At 36.3% G+C, this 21,868-nt stretch overlaps 1 protein-coding gene across 1 annotated transcript; it reads right to left on the bottom strand.

Moving 5' to 3' along the window:
• Positions 1-91: 91 nt before the first annotated feature.
• On the bottom strand, positions 92-20,646 carry Dr1 (down-regulator of transcription 1). The gene is made up of 3 exons (XM_027935157.2): positions 19,608-20,646; positions 9,737-9,900; positions 92-2,449 (listed from the first exon to the last, which is right to left on the bottom strand). Exons 1-3 carry the CDS (start codon positions 19,825-19,827, stop codon positions 2,303-2,305), a joined length of 531 nt encoding a protein of 176 aa, XP_027790958.1. The 5' UTR covers positions 19,828-20,646; the 3' UTR covers positions 92-2,302.
• Positions 20,647-21,868: the final 1,222 nt, after the last annotated feature.

Genomic DNA, 21,868 nt, shown 5'->3' with positions numbered 1-21,868 from the left:
TATGCAATTTTAAAAATTGGTGCCTTTTTTCAATGCTTATCAATCTTACAATCTGCTGAAAAAGATAGATATTCAAGGGGATGGAAAAAAATCTTTACTAAACGACAATTTTATTTCTCAAAAACTCTGAAGATTTTGTTTTTGTCTCCAAAGACTAAAAAGTTTAATGACTGGCAACATATAACAGTGACTTTTAAAATGCTAAAAATAAAATACTGCTTAATTAGTTTTGTTATGCCTTGCTGTAAATTACAAAAACACAAGTAAAATCACATTTTCTGAAATAACAGTAAACAAACAAGAAATACACCAAATGACCAAAATGTCTTTTGGGCCTAACATTCCTGAAACTAGTAAAAATAGTGATAGATATCTCCCTATAGATCATTAAATATAAAAACAATTTATAAAACACATCAGAATTTTATTGCTTGAAGAATACAGCATATGAAATCACAAGAATGTCAAAATGAAAAGTCATAGGCTTCAAACATATAATACATTATCAGATGCAGTAAAATATTAATTAACCTGAACTCTGCATCAGAAAGAAAAAGGCATGGAAAAATATCTAAGTTGTTTACTTGAGAAATAGATACACTCCAAAAAAAAAAAAAAAAAAAAAGTATAAGAATGTTACAGTACAAATTGGAAAAGCCAATACTTATTAACTTATTATTTCTCTAGACTAGACTACCTTTGGTACTTAAACTTTTTAAAAAACAATTCCATCTCATCCAAACGTACTTCATGGATATGACATCCAGGAAGTAGCTTGAAGTAACATTCAGCAAAATTATTAACCTTTTTCTTATATGGGGGAAGTGTATTTGATAAGTATACAACGATGTTTCCCTTTTTCTAAAATGCAAAATATGATTAAGACATCTAATACTTACAAACTTTACTTATTTAGCTCTCCAATTAAAATTGGAATCATGGCAGCTAGAATCTATTTTTGGGCTTGGGGAATATAGAAATTTAAATGATTTGGCAACTGACATAGGAATTTAATTACTTCATGTTATTTTAAGTAGCTTTTCCTTTCTGTTTCCAAAATATAATGTGCCATTTTTCTCCAATATGCTGAATTCCTATAATAATCAATACTATACTTTATTTATTGGAACCAGATTAAAGATTCTTCCCTTTAATGAGCAGGTTGAAACTATTTGTTTCATATAGAGCTGATCAATTATGACACTTTCTTTAAAAAGAATCAATTTTTTAAAGCTATTACTCAATTATGATGGAGACAATGTCATTTCAAAAGGTAGCAATGGGATTCTCTAGGCCATCTAGTCAAGAAAATGTAAATGTAATGCTAAAAACAATAAGTAAACTACAACTACAAGTTAAATTTTTTAAAAAGCCCTCTTTCATAGCAAGCATATCCATAAGCTTTCATTTCTTTTCCCTAGCAAAGGTTTGAATATTCATGAACCTCAGTTAAACCAACGGAACCAAGCAATTGTTTCACAAGTCCCACCTATATACTTGAACAATATAAACATGAATGGACTAAGCAAGTAATACTATAACAAGTATTGAACTGGAGTGAAATAGTAAGAATAATGACAGTCTTCAAAATTGCGCAGTCTTTGAAATGTAATAGTGTAGCTCAAGATAAATTATGCTATAATAAAACTAGCTTTCACCTCTACACAAAACAAAACAAAAAAACATAACTCATCAAATTTATACAACTACTATTGAACACACACTCCCTTCCTAGTTTTTAAATGTCTTGTATTGAGGACTCTCTAAATAAGTATATTTATCTGAGTATGTTTATTGCCTGTGTATATACTCATTTTAAAAGACAAAAAATTCAGATAATACATAACTGAACTCTTTTTTTCACCAACCTGATCCAATTTATTCTGCATCACACTGCACCCCACCTCAATTTAAAATTCCCAATTTTAATTTGGTTAAAAGGGCAGAGGAAATGCAAATGCAGAGTAAGAACTTCTTTATAAATTCCACTGTATTTTTATAAACTTGAAGTTTTTGTAACACTGTTTATTGATCAAATAAAGGGCTCACTGCTATCTAAAATTTCATAAACGCCATTAAAAATTCAAAATTGATATTCTGAACCTTAAATTTTCAATAGTTCAAAGATACAGTTTTTACATGTATAGCACACAATAGATGAAACTTAACAGCAGACATCCCTAGAATACCAATTGGCAAGTCCACCAAGATGTATACAAAATTACAGATAAGCATTTCTTTCACTGTTTTGTTGTGCAAGAAAAAACATTTATAGAAGAAACACAAACTCAGCTGGTGAATTTCAGATATCATCATCATCATCTTCATCTTGAGAAGATCCTGCCTGATTGGATGCACTGGCTGAGGCAGCAGCAAGTTGGGCTTGTTGGGCAGCCTGCTGCATTTGAAGCCATTCCTGTTGAGCCAATTCTGCTTGTTGCTGTCTTGCCTAAACGTCAAACACATAAAAGTAAACAATCTTTTAACCCTCAATGTATATACTTTGGTTAAAGGTAAAGTAAGCCAATTAACAGACTCAGTTACTATAAACTTGGATATTTTCCAACTACTGTATATTTAAGGTACATCTGGAAAACAAGAACTCTGTGATCTTTAGGTTCAATGAAGAAGTTGAAAAAGTTTACAGAAATCAAAATATTCTTTCTTTGGCTTCTTTCCCTTTAATTTTTCTATCCCCTCATCTGATTACAATTTTGATATAAACATGTTAATATAAAAATTATTTCTGTGGCTTAAAAGTTCTCTAGTACAATATCTTTAAGTCTTAGGGGAAAAAAGTATTACACATGAATGCACTAGCTACCCTGATATTTCTTTCCAAATTTCTATCATAATTCCCTACTCTTATGCTTAAAGAAAAATACAAAACAAAAAACCATAGAACATAAAATGTTTCCCAAATTTACACCATACTTTATCTTTGTTACCTTTACTCTTTCTGGTATTCATTTTATTTGAAATTTCCTAATTTTTACCTATGAAATTAGACCCTTCCTTCAAGTCACATTGAAATACTATTTTCTCCTTCTAGTATCAGTTGATGTATAATCAGGAAATAGAAGTCACACTATGGGAACAAAGAGAATTTAATATAAAGGTTTATTAATTAAGTATAAAGTTGGTAACTGGTAATTGACAAGATACCAAGGAGATGGCAAATATAGGGAGCAGCTAACAACCCTAAAACTAGGGAAGAAGCTAGAAATTTTAAAACTCAGAAGTTTAGAGAGACAACCACATGGAACTGAAACTCAAACCTCTGAAGAAGAGGCATAAATTAGTTGGTACTAACATATCTGAGGTTAGAGAAGGACCCAAGGGTTGAGATCCACAACCTTGAGGAGGAAGGTGCAGTTATGGTATTAGAGAAAATGCAAACTGGATTCAGTTCTTGCTACAAGACAAACTCATGTAGCCAGGGTGAAGAAGTGTTCCTGGGTTGCTCAAAGGAAATGGAAGCCAAGAGGAAGGAAAAACAACTTGCTACTTTTACTTTTTCTAGCCTTGTAATATCCCTCAAGAGACCCTCCAGTGGCAGGAGATAATGAGGAGATAGGTTAGAAAGCAGATGTGGTTTGCAGAGTACAGAAATCCCCTCATCTATAGTTTCACTTTCCATTGTTTTAGTTACCTATAGTCAACCAATATAATAAACAGAAAACTCTAGAAATAAACAATTCATAAATTTTAAATTGTGTGACATTATGCACATGGTGAAATCTCACATTGTCCAGCTTTACCCCACCTAGAATGTGAATCATCCCTCTGCATATCCATGCTGTATATGCTAACCCACCTATCACTCACTTAATAGCTGTCTTGGTTATCAGAAAAAGTGGCATACATTTTCAAAAGATGGTACCACAGATCATTATTGCAACAGATGGAAGAGAGACCTGCATATGGTTAAAGTCAGAGGAAGTGACTAAGGAAAAGACTAAAGGTATAGAAGTTAAAGACAATTTTTATAGTAAGCTTCCTTTTGCTTCAGAAATTAGTTGTGGCTGTCACAAGTTTTTTGTGTGTAGGATTTGGTAATATCTGTGGTTTCAGGCATCACCTATGGATTCTCTGTAGATAAGGGGAGTAGGAAGTGGGGTTGGCATAATATGCTAGGTCTAGTAATAAAACACAGCATAGAAAATGGGTTTTTAGATTAAGATAACTACTTAGCTGGCACACTTTTATACCCCCAAAATCTGATATAATATCTCTGACATGAGATCTCTTTTTCTAATTAGCCTTATATTATAGTTATCTTCCTTATCAAAACAGTAATATATTACAATTTTTAGTGTATCTATTTTCTCTCACCTACAAGATATCCTTAGTTTCAAATAAGAACAATATATTCTTCATCTTTGTACATCTGCAGCACTATATATATATATATATATCTCATATCAGTGGGGACCCATATGTCAATTGAATTTTTTTTTAAGTTGTTCATGGTATTCTTTCATTATGTTTTTTTTTTTTTTTTGAGAGAGAGAGAGAGAGAATTTTAATATTCATTTTTTTGTTTTCAGTGGACACAACATCTTTGTTTGTATGTGGTACTGAGGATCGAACCCGGGCTGCACGCATGCCAGGTGAGCGCGCTACCACTTGAGCCACATCCCCAGCCCTGTCAATTGAATTTTAATTTAAGATTTGTTGACTCAAGAGCCAGAATCAGGTGATTTGGGTGAGGGTGGTGGTAATGAAGTAGAAGAAAAGAAAAATTATTATCTTGGAGAATAGTATCTAAGCAACCACAGTATCGAAAGTTAATAAAGGAAGATGTCTAGGTAAATGGCTATTTTGTTATTAAAAACAAACAAACAAACCTTGCCAGGTGCACAGTGGTACACACCTGTAATTTCAGCTACCTGCAGGCCAAGACAGCAGAATCTCAAGTTCAAGGCTGGCCCAGGCAACTTAGTAAGACCCTATCTCAAAATTTAAAAAAATAGAGTTGGTGATGTGGCTTAGTGGTAGAGTGCCCCTGGGTTCCATCTCTATTTAATACCACAAAAACAAAACAAAACAAAACAAAAACTAAAAAAAGTGAACACCTGAGGGGGAAAAAAGTCACTCGATTTGATGATATCTCTGTGGTAGGGCATAAATCAAACTGCAAGAAAAAGTGGCATACATTTTCAAAAGATGGTACCATAGATCATTATAGCAACAGATGGAAGAGAGACCTGTATATGGTTAAAGTCAGAAGAAGAGACTAAGGAAAAGACTAAAGGTATTTAGTAGATAAAGACAATTTTTACAGTAAGCTTCCTTTTGTTTTAGAAATTAGAAACCAGCTATTCTAATAACTATTTCCACCTATTTATAAAGAAATAGGCACACAGTTCTAATACATAGGCATATTTATCATTAGCTTGGCCGTGGCACACACCTCTGATCCCAGCAACTATGGAGGCTAAGGCAGAAGGATCCCAGGTTCAAGGCAAGCCTTAGCAACTTAGTGAGACTTTCAGAAACCTAATGAGACTGCCTCAAAATTAATTTAAAAAGAAGTTGAGATATAACTCAACGGTAAAACACCCCTGGGTTCAATCCCCCAAACAACATCCCCAACCCTGCCAACAGAAATATTTATTTTTATGGCAGGAATACTCAAAAGAGTTCAAAAGAGACTGAATGCTTCACTAAAAACATTTAAATGTTCACAAGAAAACTGTGGGGATGGGGAAGATGTTAATTTAATCAATTTGAGAATACCTACTCTGCATAATTTTGTGACAGAATAAAATTTCAAAGAATTTAACTCCATTAAAGCTTTATCGAAAAGGTGCTTGATTTTATAGTTTATTCAATGATCTCTAAAAGTATGTGTTATTTATATTTCAAACTTCACTGACTGTTAGGTACCATGATTCCATATAAGCTTTTATATTTTGCTCTCTGAACACAAAAGTATTTATGCCATTAAAAATTGTTGTTGACTAATATATTTGTATGCATTTCTAAAATTTCTTATTTTCAATGGTATTTACTATTTCTTTCTCTTTTGCCTTCTACCCAACCGTCCCAAGTACTTATCTTATTTTTTCCCTCATATTTTTTATTGGTGTATTACAGTTATACATACTTGTGGGATTTGTTGTTACATATTTGTAACACACAACTTAACAATATAATTTAGCCAATATCATTCCCCAGTAGTTCCCTTTTCCACCCTTCCTCCCCCAAGTATGTATCTTCTAAAATGAGGATGTGGGGAAAAAAAAAAAAGGTATATACTTTCTAATTCACTGCTTCTTTTTGGAAATTTTCATTATGTGTTAATGTTCTTTTTTGTTTGTTTTGGCTTTTTTTTTTTTTCCTTTTGAGTACAGGGGATTGAACTCAGGTGCACTTGACCACTAAGCCACATCCCTACCCCTATTTTGTATTTTGTTTGGAGATAGGGTCTCACTGAGTTGCTTAGTGCCTCACTCTTGCTAAGGCAGGCTTTGAATTCGTGATCCTCCTGCTTCAGCCTCCCGAGCTGTTGGAACTACAGGCATGCGTCACTGTGCCTGGCATATGTTAACATTCTTACTTCCTCATGATAAAATTATTAATTTATACTTAACTTCAACCTTGATATATTAAAGTTCTCCCCTTCCAAATATCTGCAGTTAGCTTAAAATGAGGTTGTCATTGTGTTACTATTTGAATAAAGTCTAGAAGTAAAATTAATTTAAAAAGATACATTTACTTAGTTCCTTTCATACTAAGAACTTAAGTACTTTTCTCCAGGGAAGAAGTACTAGGTAGCTGCCACAATTTTACCTCTCTGCTGATCTTCTTCATAAGAGTAAATACTAGGAATCTTCACCCACCAATTAAGGGAGATAAGAAAGAGGAATTAGGAGCTGAGGCTCAGTGGTAGCGTGCTTGCCTAACGTGTATGATGCACTAGGTTCGATTCTCAGTACCATATACAAATAAATAAAATAAAGGTCCATCAAAAACTAAAAAATATTTAAAAAAAGAGAGGAATTTAAAAATGCAGATTATCAGGGGCTCAGTGGCAGAGTGCTTGCCTAGCATGTGTGAGGCACTGGGTTCGATTCTTAGCACCACATATAAATAAAATAAATGGTCCATTAACAACTAAAAAAATTTTTTTTAAAAAAGCAGATTATCATGATAAAGAGGTGAAGACAAATATAAAAAGGTGAAGACAGACAATTATTCATTTACCTTTCTGCCCTAGCAAGGATAAATCAAACTCTATTTAAATTTCCAAAATAAATTTACATAGAAAATGGCGACAAGCCATATATGGTGGTGCACACCTTATAATTTCAGCAACAGGGGATGTTAAGGCAGGAGGAATGCAAGTTCCAGGCTAGCCTTGGCAACTTAGTGAGACCCTGCCTCAAAATACAAATTAAAAAGGACTAGGGATGTAGCTAGCTCAGTGTTGAAGTGCCCCTCTGGATACAATCCCCAATATAAGAAAGAGAAAAAGAAAGGAAGAGAGGAAGGGAGGAAGGGAGGGAGGGAGGAAGGGAGGGAGGGAGGAAGGAAGGAAGGAAGGAAGGGTCTATTTCCTAAGTTGCAAATGAACATAATAAAATTTACATTATTTTATTAAAATCTTGCAAGGTATGTAAAGAATCTAGCAAAGCATATACTTTCTTTCATGTATATTTAATTTGGCGCCCCCTAGTGATCTCCAATAGTAGAGAATCAATAAAATAATAGCTGTTTATGTTTTTAAAAAACCATCACTCCTTGGCGGGGCACTGTGGTGCATACTTGTAATCCCAGTATCTCAAGAGGCTGAGGCAGGAGAATCACAAGTTCAAAACTAGCCTTGGCAATTGAGCCATGCCCCAAGCAACTTAATGAGACCTGTCTCAAAATAAAAATAAAAAAAAGGGCTGGGGATGTGGCTCAGTGGTTGAGAACCCCTGGGTTTAATCCCTAGTACCCTCCTGCCCTGGCAAAAAAAATCATCATTCTTTGGTACCTCATATTCATATGTATTATAATATAGATTATAATATAATTTGCATGTGTTCAGGATTGCCTTAGAGGCTTTTTCCTCTTTTGTATCTATTTCATAGGTTCTTATGATTAAATGAGATAATAAAGGTAAATTATTTGACAATGTGATCAACACATAGGCAAAACTCAATAAATGTTGATAAGTTATTATATTTTTTACTTGTTTAAATGATACCTCATGCCTAATGCCCAATAAAATAAATAAAAATATATATATATATGACAAATAGATTTTTTTGTTTGTTTTTGTACCAGGGATTGAACTCAGGGGCATTCGACAACTAAGCCACATCCCCAGCCCTACTTTGTATTTTATTTAGAGACAGAATCTCACTGAGTTGCTTAGCACCTCACCGTTGCTGAGGCAGGCTTTGAACATGAGATCCTCCTGCCTCAGCCTTCAGAGCAGCTGGGATTACAGGCCTCCTCAAATGCTTTTTTTTAATATATTTTTTTTTTAGTTGTAGATGAACACACAGTATCTTTTTACTTATTTTTATGTGGTGCTGAGGATCAAACCCAATGCCTCACACATTCGAGACAAGTGCTTTTACCACTGAGCTACAGCCCCAGCTTCAAATGCTTTTTTTTTTTAATATTTTTTTTTAGTTGTAGATGGACACAATATCTTTATTTATTTATTTATTTTGAGAGAGACAGAGAATTTTTTTTTAATATTTATTTTTTAGTTTTCGGCGGACACAACATCTTTATTTTATTTTTATGTGTTGCTGAGGATCAAACCCAAGGCCCCACACACATGAGGCAAGCAAGAGCTCTACCATCGAGCTACAACCCCCACTTCAAATGCTTTTTAATGTAAACCAAACTAATATAACTGCAGGAAGACCAATTATGATACTAATTTGAAAGAGTTCGACTAAAATGATACTTCTCAGTTCTCTAATGGCTATTATAGTACCTAATGAAAAATCTCACTTGTATTCAACCCCAAACTATCTTCCAATTTCTTAAAAAATAAAAAAAAGTAACAACAACAAAAAAACAGCCTTGCCACCTCTACCTCCTTTTGAAAAATAGAGAGATATTAGTGCTAATCCTTAATAGAGTAGAAATTAGAACTATAAAAAGCAAGAAAGAAGAAAACTTTTCTTCCTTTTTCTGCTCTATTTATTAGTTCTTTTTTGTAATGTTTTTGTTAGTTGCAAATGGACATATTACCTTTATTTTTTATGTGCTGCTGAGTATTGAACCCAGTGCCTCACACGTGTACAACCTTAGCCCCTATTTATTAGTTCTTTAACAAATGATAAGATTAGAATGTTTTAAAGGTATAATAAGACCCAATATAACTACAAATTAGATGTCAATTAGATTTTCCTTGTATTCTCCTTATCATAAAATCTGATAGGTATTTTCTTGTTAACCCATTCATTTTAAATCTTAACATTTAGGTATACTTTTCAGGCTTTTAAATGATCATTCTGTCTGAAAATACATCAAAGTAAAATCCCAGTATTTATTTGGAGTGGCTCTCTTTAGAAGACAGGTTGCTGTAAATATTTACTTTTATAAAACCTGAGTCAAACTGGCCAGCTCTAAATATCAGATTCTATAATCAAGTGATCAGCCAGAGAAAGAGAATTCTCTAGACACATGTTGATTTAAGAAGTGATTTCAGAAACCAGTACAATTTCTGTCAACAAACAGGATAGTATTCAGATGAAATAATTTAAAATGTATCACTTACTTTTGCAAATAATTCCTGTTGCTGTCTTAATAACTCTTCTTCAGGAATGCCAAGGTTTTCCAAACGAGAGCTGGCCTTTCTTCTTTTTAACGCTACTGTCTTGCATTCTTGTAGGACTTCTTTTACTTCACTGATGTAAGAGCCAAATCCCAAACTTTCTAGAGCTAGAAAAATAAAAATGTGAACGTGATTAAAATATAGCTTTTTTTCCCCCACCTATAGAACATGAAGTTTTTCTGTGTGTTTTCTGCCATAAAATTTCCTTTTGGTTCACAGTATTTAAAATTACATTTATAGATTTCTATATGTTGATTCATACCTTAAAGGCCTATTCTGTATTTTGAGCTAATAATAAAATTTAGGTGGTTAAAAAAAATAGAATAAATCAATTTAGTTAATCAGTTTTCGTAGTCTTTCAACAATTATGAACCAGAATGTCCTTGGTAAAGATAACCTCAATTCTAACTTTAGGGATTTGCTCTTCAGGGGAAATAACAAATGTGCCCTTACAAATCTATTTTCCTATATAAACTGGTTTTAAAGACATGATTTGCAACTTCATTTCAAATGTTAAATTGTTTTCATCAAGCTTCTGTGAAAAAAAATCTTGATATGAAAAAGCAAATTACTACTGTTAATTATAATTAATTAACCCTTTCCCTATCTCCCACCCTCTTCCATCCCCAACCCCCATGAAACTTCAGAAAGGCATCATTCTGAGTTCTCTTATATTACATCATCACCACATAATTTTTGGTTTCAAAGAGTGTGGGATACAGTAGAAAAATAAGTGAAGACTAGGCAGCCTATGTGTTTTCACTTGAATTAATAAAACTTTTTTGAAGTGTCAATATAGAAACCAAAACTTTTGTCTTTTTCTTCTTTTAATGACATAAACAGTCAAGTATTTCAATAATTAGCCTGGGACAGTAACAAAGAAAACCAAGTGAATGGCTTATGGTTTCCCACCATATTCATGAAAGTCTGATTTCCTTAACCCTCTACTAACTAAGGTCTTCCAGGATCTAGCCCCCCATATCATGCCATTAAATCTCTGCATACTTCTGCTAAATCCCAACAGGAACCAGAGTTTCCCACATTCCCTGATAACAACAATGCATTCAAGGCACAGATCAAACCCCATCTTCAAATCAAGTTTGCCTGATCCTCCCAGACAGATGTAATCTACCCATTTTGAAATCAAACAGATGGGGGATGTGTTATGCCTCAGTGGTAGAGTACCTGCCTAGTAAGTGTGAGGCACTGGGTTTGAGTCTTAGTACCACATAAAAATAAAGGTTTAAAAAAAAAAAAAGAAATCAAGCAGATGTAGAACTGAAACCTAGGTGACAGTATTTGTACAGCCTTAGAAACTTTGCTTAATATCTCTAAGCTTCAGTTCTTCCACATATATAATAAGAATAGCATCTATATCATAATCTTCCTATAATCAGAGGCCTTATGGTGGTTAAGTATGTAGGCCCTTGAAGTCAAATTGCCAGGAACTGACTCCAAACTCTATTTCATGTTGGTATATGACTCTAGATAAACCCCTTCACCTCTGTGCCCCAGTTTTCTCACCTCTAAAAAAGAATAGTATCTACATATCATTGGATCAGGAGGCTGTAAAGAATAAATGAATATAAATATAAGCTTAGAACAAAGGCTGGCCCCACAGAGAAAACAAGATAACATATTTATTATTAAAGCTTTATTAGTGTTAGGATTATAGGATCAACAAGTAATCGACACAGGCATTTTATAAAATGTCTAGCACATAATAATCACTCAAACAACTTGAAATGTTTTCCCTCTATTCTTTTTTCTCTTAAATCTAAAGACAACCTGGTGCTTTGGCACAAACCTCAGGAGTCTGAGGCAGGAGAATCACAAGTTCAAAGCCAGCCTCAGCAACTTGGCAAGGCCCTAAGCAATTTAGCAAGACCCTTGTCAAAATAAAAATATAAAGGGGTGAGGGGATGTGGCTCAGCAGTTAAAGCACCCCTGATACCCCCCCAAAAAAAATCATCTAAAGGAGAAGCTTAATAAGTGTACAGGACTTATTAACATCATATTAATCAAGCCAAATATATTTATAATTTCAAATATTAAATTTACAGAACTAACAAATCAATACAATAGAGAGACAATCCTTCAAGATGGCACAAATTACTAGACATTAAGAAAATCCAGCCAGGTGCAGTGAAGCATACCCGTATTCCCAGCAACTCAGGAGGCTGAGACAGGAGGATTGCATCTTTGAGGCCAACCTCAGCAACTTAGAGAGGCCCTCCGCAATTAGTGAGACCCTGTCTCACATTTTATTTTTTATATGGGGGCTGGGGTTGTGATTCAGTAGTAGAGCACTTGCTTCGCACATGTTAGTACTGGGTTTGATCCTCAGCACCACATAAAAATAAATAAGCAAAACAAAGGTATTATGTCCATCTACAACTAAAAAAAAATATTTAAAAAGATTTTTTAAAAAAACTGCATTGACCTTAATCTAAATTTTAAACACATTTTAGCTAATAAATATTAAGAAGTGAATATAGTATTCTCCCCACCCCCCCAGTACTGGAGGTGAAATTCAGGGGCAGTTTACCATGAGCTACACCCCCCTGGCCCTTTTTAACTTTTATTTTGAGATAGGGTCTTACTAAGTTACCCAGGCTAGTCTCAAACTTGTGATGCCTCCTGAGTCACTGAGATTATAAGCATGTACCACCACACCTAGCTGGAGAGAGTATCTTTTAAACAGTGGGATATTTTACATCATTTGTAATCATTCCCATTTTACACAAATGAGAATTTAAAAAGATAAACAGAAATGGCTCCTAAACAGGGCCACCATTTAAGATTGTACCTGTTTTTTAAGTTATACAGTAGTATCATACCTAAGGAGGTTTAGTTGTACTGTAAACATCATAGATTTGTATATGTTAATTATACCTTTTTTTTCTGGCAGACTAATAAAGGTTTTTTTGAACTTGAACAAAGGAAACTTATGGATTGTTGATGGTCTCACTAAGGATCTTATTAGAGTGAAAAAGAGAGAAATTAAAAAAACAAAACAAAAAAAACAACTTGGGGGTTAAACAAATACACATCACTTGTTTCCCAGAAGTCTGACTGCTACCCTCTGCCATGTATCTTAAAACTACACCCAGAAAAATCCACGGTATATAGGAGGGGAAAAAAATATTTAGCACATTTTCAACTTGAAAGACACATAATAAGGCAGCTACTGAAAAAACAAAAAAAGGTAAAGACTTCCCCAAGCAACAATCATCTTAATATAGGCTTATTTCACAAAAGTAATATATTCTTGACAAGTTTTGTTATAACATGAATTTGTTGAATGACTATACTTCAAATGGATAAAGCACATTTTTCATTCAAAATAGTATGATATATAGTACCTTTTAAAATATATAAATCAGTATTCTCTTTTTTCTTGTTTGTGGGGATGGAAGAGTGTGATGCGTTTCATTTAAAATACATTATAAGAACATAGGTCAAGGGCTGGGGTTGTGGATCAGTGGTAGAGTGCTTGCCTAGCACATGTGAGGCATTGGGTTTGATCCTCAACACCACATAAAAATAATGAAATAAAGGTATTGTGTCCATCTACAATTAAAAAAAAAGATAGGTCAAAATGACTTCTTGACTCATTAGTCTAGCAAAAGTTTTTAAGACTTAAGAATCATATACTTGGAAAGGGTGAGGTGGAGTTGAACTACAGAGACAGGCACTGGGGACTTAGGTACTACAGTTTAAAAAAATAAAGGAGTAAGTTGCATTTAAAATACTGATTCTCTAATCTGTCAGAGAAAGACTTTTCTTTACATGTAGATTTCATATCACTTCATCCTTTTCACTGCTTCTTTTATTTTGAGATAGGGTCTTACTAAGTTACCCTCTTATAGGTGTCACTTAGTTTCTTCCTGTTTCCTTTTCCTCCTTTCTGAACCTTCTCCATTTCCTTCCCACTTTCATCTACCTCCCAGGCAGCCAGTCCTGCATGCTAAGTGTGTGAAATGACTTCACTTCCATTTCATCTTCAGAGGGTTTTAGAGGGTACCTGGAACTACTCCCTTCCCCTCTCCTACCCCCTCCTCCAGAATGCTAAGGGGCATGCAAAAGGCAGCCAGCTATGATGGGAAGACAGCAATGTCTAGTTGCAGCTGAACTGATTGATTGTAGATGTCCTGGAGATATTGTGAGGAAAACAGGACACTCTTCATCAGAACCCAGGTGATCATAAATGCACACACAGATGCACTCAGAACTGCGTCCTCAATTCCCTAACCTGCTTAGGTGGAGCAGGCAGGCTGGTCTGATGACTCTATCCCTGGTGCTCCCTTAAGGGAAAGGCAGGACTCAGGCACTGCTCTGAGTAGGTTGCTGGGGTGGCCAAACTGGTGCTGCCCCTGGCATAACCACTACTCTACATTTTTGGTTGTTTTTAAGAAACACAATAAAGAAGGGTGTCATTTTGGACTCTGTCATTCAGGTGGTTGCCAATTCTTCACCAGAAGAGGAAACACATCCCTTGCAACCACTCTGTACTCTTTAGCCACCTTGCCCTCCTTCAAACCAAAGTGTGGCCTGACTTTTTCTTCCTATTTAGTTTTCTTCCTTTACTCCCCTTTTTGTGCTTAATGTATTAAAATAGTTGCTGTATATTTTACTTTCATAAACTATAAAAAATGACTAAATGGTTAAACTAGACTTGCAGGCCAATCTTAAAACGGGGGCGGGGGGTGTTGAGAGTGGGATGAGGAGAAGAAAAGCTGTTTTGATATAAACAAAACAAGTGCACTTTGGGTATGTTTTGATATTTTTCTGAGGCTAGAGAAGGTAGGCAGGTGTTGGGATGTCCCTGTAAATTAGTTCCAGAATGAGGTTCTCTCTCTCTCTCTCTCTCTATATATATATATACTATATCAATAGGAATGTCTGACTCTCATAAAGGGACATTAGTAGCTGCTGCAGGTCCTGTTCAGAAACCCCATGTACAATTCCCAGTTTTTTGTGTTAGTGTGGGAGACATTTTGGTTCTTGTGTTTGAATCTCCTTTGATTTTTTCTTTTAATATTAATTTTTATTTGTAATTGGACACAATACCTTCATTTTATTTTATTTTTATGTGGTACTGAGGATCGAACCCAGGGTCGCACACATGCAAGGCGAGCACTCTACCGCTGAGCCACAACCCCAGCCCTCCTTTTTTTTTTTTTTTAAATATTTTTTTAGTTGTTGATAGACCTTTATTTTTTTATTTATTTATATGTGGTGCTGAGAATTGAACCCAGTGCCTCACATATGCCAGGCAAGTGTACTACTGATGAGCCCCAGCCCTGTATCTCCTTTTTATGATTGCTATACCAACCCATGTCTTTCTGGGGAGGGGTGAAAAGAGAGTTGAAAAAAATAAAAAAATAAAAAAGTTTAGAAATTAAAAAAAAAAAAAATCCTCCATGATATCACTATTCCTGGGAATCTAATGAGATAATGGCAGAGAAGGTATTTCTGGGAATTGTACATGGGGTTTCCAATACACCTTTCAATGGCAGAGTATAATTCACCATCTATATCCTACCTGTATCTACCACAATGCCAAGCAAGTGCTTAGCAGTATTCACCAAATAATTGTTGAGTGATAGAAGCAAAACAAAAACAAAAGATTTGGGCTTGCTGGGTGTAGTGGTACATTTCTGTAATCCCAGTTTAGGAGGCTAAGGCAGGAGGATTACAAGTTCAAAGCCATCCTCAGCAACTTAGTAAAGCCCTAAGTAACTTAGTGAGACCCTGTCTCTAATAATATATATAAATAAAATATTTTTTTAAAGGGCTGGGGATGTGGCTCAGTGGTTAAGCACCCCTGAATTCAACCCCTGACACAAATAAATAAATAAATAAAGATGTGGGCTCAATAGTAGATTGCTTGCTTAGCATGCACAAGGATCTGGGTTCCATCTCCAGTATACCTACCACAAATTATCAATTTTAAGAAAAAGAATAATAAAAATCCAACCTTGAAAAGCACCTGATATAATAAATTATATTGTGCAAATTACATGTGTCCCTTTGGAGGGAAAATCTACATGAATGACTATTTAGAGAATACAATATATCATTCTCCTTCTTCATTATTACAACTTCTCTGTAATCATGCAGATCCTCTAATTTCAAAATTGCTTCCCACCTAGTTTCCAAAACAGATTATGATTTAGGCTTTGGAGCAAAGCTACTCAAAGTGTGGTCCAGAGACTTGCATCAGATGTGCTTGTAATGGCTGCCGCTTGAACTGCATGCAATGAGTTAAGAATGGAAATTCAAAATAAGCATTTAAGAATGTTTATAACAATCTGACAAAGTAATTTTATGTTTATTGAACCTAATAACAAAAAAGCATGTTTTAACTTTATGTATGCTTTTCATTTTATTTTCCAGGGACCTATTTTTATTGTATGTTACAAAAGTACCAGTGTAAGAGGGACTAGAATTTTAAAAGGTCTTTAAAAGTCAATTAGCAAGACCTGTCTTAAAAAAATAAATAAATAAATAAAAAGACTGAGGTTACAGCTCAGTGTTAGAGAACCCCTGGGTTCAATTCTCAGAACCATTTAAAAAAAAAAAAAGCTTGAAAGCTATAACTCACATCAAATATTATTTATACATAAGTGGAGAGACCTTAATTAACAGATTTGCTTAAGGCCAAAGAACTTCCAGTGTAGATTCTTACAGCCCTTAAATTCTCCAAATGTCAATTCATTCCATAACACAACAGAACATGTCAGAACTCTTATTTAAGAGTATGTGTTCAGCAGGACCTGGTGGGCACATGCCTGTAATCCTAGCAACTCAGGAGGCCAAGGCAGGAAGATCTCGGGTTCAAGGCCAGCCTCAGCAGTTCACTGAGACCCTGTCTCAAAATAAAAAATAAAAAGGACTGGGGCTGGGCTTGGGATGTGGCTCAAGTGGTAGCGTGCTCGCCTGGCATGCATGAGGCACGGGGTTCAATTCTCAGCACCACACAAAAGAAACTAAAGATATTGTGTCCACCTAAAACTAAAAAATAAATTAAAAAAAAAAAAGAACTGGGGCTATAGCTCAGTGGTAAAGAGGCTCTAGGTTCACTCCCCAGTACCAAAAAAAAAAAAAAAGGTGTTCACAAAAAAACAGTAATAAAACAATTTTAATAGCTTATAACTTCCTCTAGAAATCTATGATTTCCAATATCAAGTCTACTTTCTTAAACTCAAATAATCAAAACAGAAAAAAAGTTTTAATTAAATTACTATATTTCGCAGATTTAATGGTTGATAAAATTATTTCAGCCTTAATTTGCATTTAACAGAACTGCCTCGGAATGCTTAAGGCGATCAGTTAAAGCCAAATCACACTGAACAAGGGAAATGGCCTGAAGCAGTCTAGTTAATTAAACTTACTGAAGGCCCAAACTTAAACATGTGAGAACCATATCACTTTAAAATGTATACTGTTAATTGTTACTATAAAATTATTATTAGCAAGACCCTGTCTTTAAAAAATAATAAAAATAAAAAGCACTAGGAATATAGTTCAGTGGTAAAGTCTCCGTGGCTTTCAATACCCAGTTTAAAAAAAAAAAAAAAAAAGCAACATTACAAGAAAAAAAAACTGGAGATTTTTCTTTTCTTTTTTGGTGGTGTTGAGAATCAAACCCAAGGCCTTGTGCATGCAAGGTAAGCACTCTACAACTGAGCTACATCCCCAGCTCTGGTAAATTTTTAAAACTGTAACAGGTCAACACCTGATTTTTTTAAATTAACAGACTGTCCTCATTACACACAGGAAAATTTTCTTTCACTGTAACTTTCTGACTCATACTGAATTTAACATGTTCCAAAGTTGAACTATTTAGCATACGGCTTGCTACAGCTGCACTTTTATTCCATCATGTCAATCAGAAATCTAAATATAACCTAGAAAAGAATAAACTCTTCCCAAGAAGACAGACTGTAATGTTATTAGATTTTTAAACAGATCCCCACTTTTGTGCTGTAAACAAATGTAGGCAGATCCTGTTGAAATCTTCTGCAATTTTCATTAAAAAGGGAATGTTGATAAAAAGTTCTTAAAAAAAAAATATATATATATATATATTAAACTTGTGGATGAACATAATACCTTTATTTATTTTTGTGTGGTGCTGAGAATCAAACCCAGTACCTCACATGTGCTAGGCAAGTGCTCTACCACTGAGCTACAACCCCAGCCCAAAAGTTCTTTTTTGAGTTGTAAAAGGAACTTATAGCTATTTGTGTTGGATAATCTTGTGAAAGATTTATGACAGCAATCACACATACTATGTAAAAATTAAAACACAAGTAGAAAAACTGACAACTCGGTTTTCACTTGCTATTCAGCACACTAAACAAGTAGAGGGTAAAAATCACTGTATGACTCAAATATGCTTCTTCCTAGGGGTTTTTCCTCCTATGTACAAAATGGCAGAAACTATGTGTATTTCCCTGCCCCTTGCTGGGTATCCAACCCAGGTACTGGGTCTGGAACATGATAGGCAGGTGCTCTACCACTGAACTACATCGCCAGCCCAGTAGGGAATATTTTAGATCTACCTCCAGGACCCTAATAAAGGATCAAAAATGAAACACTTTAATCTTTTGTCAATATTGACAGTAAAATAGTAGACACAGTCAATATGAGCAGATGTGTTCTCCATTTGACAATAACAGGAAAGCTAAACCATTAAAAAAACGACCTCCATACTAATATGGTTAAAATTGAACATGATTTTCTTCTGACTTCAAAAGCAATCAAGAAATTGTTAGAATTTTAATTAGGTTATTACAAAAAAAGTTATCACCTCGAATGCAACTTTTTCATAAGGGTATGAAAAGTCACAGAAAGTGTGTTCCAAAACATTGCAACTGGTATCTTCCCTCCCAGAAACCACCAGAATACAGTCTCCCAAATCCCTATTATTGGACTATCCTTTCCAAGATACAGGAGAAGAAATGCCAAAACTTTCAGAAGTGCTTTTCAATAAAAGCTTGAGAGAGTAAAAAAAAAAAAAAAAAAAAAAAAAGAATCTACCTCCAAATAGGAATGGCAGCAATGATAGGGAAATGTTCCACTAAAAAACAAAAAAAGCATCCTTTAAATAATCTTTCAATCTAAGCTTTAAAAACTTATCTCTAAAGAGCAAAGCCAGCAACATAAAACCAAAAAGAAAAAAAAAATGAAGGAAAAGGAGAACAGCCTTTTTCTTACAGAATAGGAGTGCTTTGGTAACTTGTAGATGAATGTGCCACCATCAAATCATATTTAAAGCAGAAAATATACTTCCTTTATTCAACACCAATAAACTTTACAACACTGAACACACTCATATTGAGTTTTTAAAATTTATGTGTTCAAAAAAATGAATCTTTTCCTCTACATCGTGAAAAGGCCAGGTGGGGAAGAAATGCTACGACTTTACTCTTGCCTGATGTTCTGTCTAAAGGAAGAACTCCTGGGTTCTTTCTCAGTTATCATCATCCAAGTTCAACTGCAGGCAGGCAATTCTTGTTGCTTTGAGACCTAGGGATAAATTGTACTGATACCTCTTGTTTGGGGGATAAATGTTGACCTTAATATTTGCATTCCCTCCTGTATTCACTGGATAAAAATTACCCCCCAAATGCTACATAGGTATTTTCTTAAGGCATCAGCTGCCTCCTTGCTTGTATGGCTTTTTCTTTAACACCTACTTACCAGGAAGAGGAATGAAGGCTTTTTGAAACGAACAAGTTAGGCGACTAGCAAACTGTCCCCCTGGACGCTCATTTAAACCAAATTCCACACAAAGACTTACCTTGTATGACATGCTCTGGTGAGATGGTCTTCTTTTCCGATTTGTTGCAAATTTCATTGGCTTCAGAAGATATAAGGTGAATGAATTCGGTGCAGCAGTTCACCACCAGCTCTCGGGCATCGTTGGCCACCCGGACATTGGGGAGAGTCTCTTTGATCATCTTATTGATAGCAGCTCTGGGGATAGTGAGATCATCATCGTTGCCAGACGAGGAAGCCATCGTACCTTCCTGTCTTTCTAACCCGACTTTTAAAACACTCCCCGGCTCTAGTCCACAACTCCACCGAGATTTCTCAAAAGGTTGCCCTCAGAGTGATCCGAGGGGCGCTCTTAGAAGAGGGTACAGAAAATGAAAAAGGGGGAGGAGAGGACTTCAGAGGGCGAGGAACACTGGACTGAGAGATTAAGGGCGAGTTAGATAAGAGTAAAGTCGGGGGCTTGGAGATTCTGGGGGCAGCACTGTCCGGCTTAGGGAGGGGAACCGAAGGGTGGTCTGGAAATTTTGAGTGGATGGGGAACCACCTCCTTGTCTCCTCAGAGGGGTGGGTGCTATCGCCTAAGCTGTTCCCAACACTGCTGGCGCAAAGGCAAGATCCAGAGGAACTGGCTTCGCCGCGGTACCGGGCAGACACCCACAGGGCTCGGCTCTACAGAGCCCGAGACTCTGTTGCTGTTGTTGCTGCTGCTGTTGCTGCTGCCTCCGCCGTCGCCGCCGCCGCTGCTGCCGCCGCCGCCGCCGCAAGCAGCCGTTGCCGCCGCCTCAGCCAAACCATCCTTCAGACACCCGCGCCGCCGCCTCACAACATGTCGGCCGCGGCCGCAGCTACAACGGCGGCGGCCGCCTAGGAACGAATACGGTCAAAACCGGGCACAAGAGAAGCCTCAGTGGTGGCAGCTGTGGCCGTTTAGCTCGAATGCAGGTCGTGGAAGCCAAGACTACAGCAACGGTGGTCCCTCCAGAGGCCGGGGAAGGTTTGCTGGAAGCTGCTCCCGACACCCTTTGCGCCACCGGAAGTCTCCCCCAGGTTCCACCCTCTCAGCCAGACCGACTTCCGGGTTCGCCTGGCTCCCTTCCCCCACTCACGCCGTTGGGAACCGCCCGTCTTCAGCGCCAGCATCTTCCGCCTGACGCTGTGTCGGCACGCGCCCCGGATCCCATCCCTTGTACAGGGCCCATAGCTCGGTGAGCGCGCACACCTAGGCTCCGGCGAGGCCCAAGCTCGCCCCGGCGTCAGATCGTGAAGGCCAGGAAGCGTAGGCAGGCGTGGGTGGATCATCTCTTCCTCTCCGAACCAGCGGAACCCCGTTTGAAGACTAGAGCTCTAGAGTCTTTACTATGAGATTTTCATTTGCATTCTTTTAGGAGCCCGAAGTGGGATTGAAAGTGAGAGGAATTGGGGCCTGACTCAGGAGTGGAATATGGGGGAAAGCAGATCCCCATGTGCCTGTGTCTTCGTGGTCTGAAGGAAAAAAGAAAAAAAGCCTTCCAAGATAGCTAGCAGACGTCATTTGAATCAAAACTTTCCATTGCCCACCACCACCCACTTTTTCGTTTATGAGAATTGGAACATTTAAAGAAGTGCCACTAGCCACAAACTGCTAAACCAAAAGCTAAAGTCAGATCCAACCGTAGTGTAAATACGGAGTATACTCTGAGCCATGTTACAAGGTTCAGATTTAGTTGTTTTTCATGGTGTGTAAGGCAGGATGACTCCCTCCCCCGGTGCTGGGAATTAAATCCAAGGCCTTCCGCATTTTAGGAAAGCTTGTGCTAGGTACATCTAGCCCTGCAGGGTGACTTCTGAAGGGAAGGAAAAGAATGTTAGAGCGTCTTAAGCAACTCTGATTTTTTCCATAGTAACTGATAGTACCAACAGCCAGCGTCAGGTTCTTTACGGAAATTGCATTATTTTTAAAAAAGTTTTTTTTTTTTAACTTCTTAAAAATTTATTTCTCTTTTTATGTGGTGCTGAGGATCAAACTCAATGCCTCTCACTTGCTAGGCACCCCAGCCCAGAAATTGCATTACTTTTTAAAAAACGCCCCATATTGTCATGTGGAAGAAGAGACATTATAAATCCTGGGATGTTGCAATTTCTAAAAAGTAAATGATAAAGGGTTGGGAATGCAAATTTGGTGGTTGAGGACTTGGGTTTTTTGTTTTTTTTTTTATTAGTTACTCAAGACAATACAATGATCTTGAGATATCATACATTTAATTCCAATAGGGTATGAATTCTCATTTTTCCACGTGTACAGAT

This window comes from Marmota flaviventris, chromosome 10, assembly GCF_047511675.1.
Source record: "Marmota flaviventris isolate mMarFla1 chromosome 10, mMarFla1.hap1, whole genome shotgun sequence".
Classification (NCBI taxonomy): domain Eukaryota; kingdom Metazoa; phylum Chordata; class Mammalia; order Rodentia; family Sciuridae; genus Marmota; species Marmota flaviventris.
Note: the sequence above shows the minus strand (reverse complement) of the source record. Positions and strands in the feature narration are given on the sequence as shown.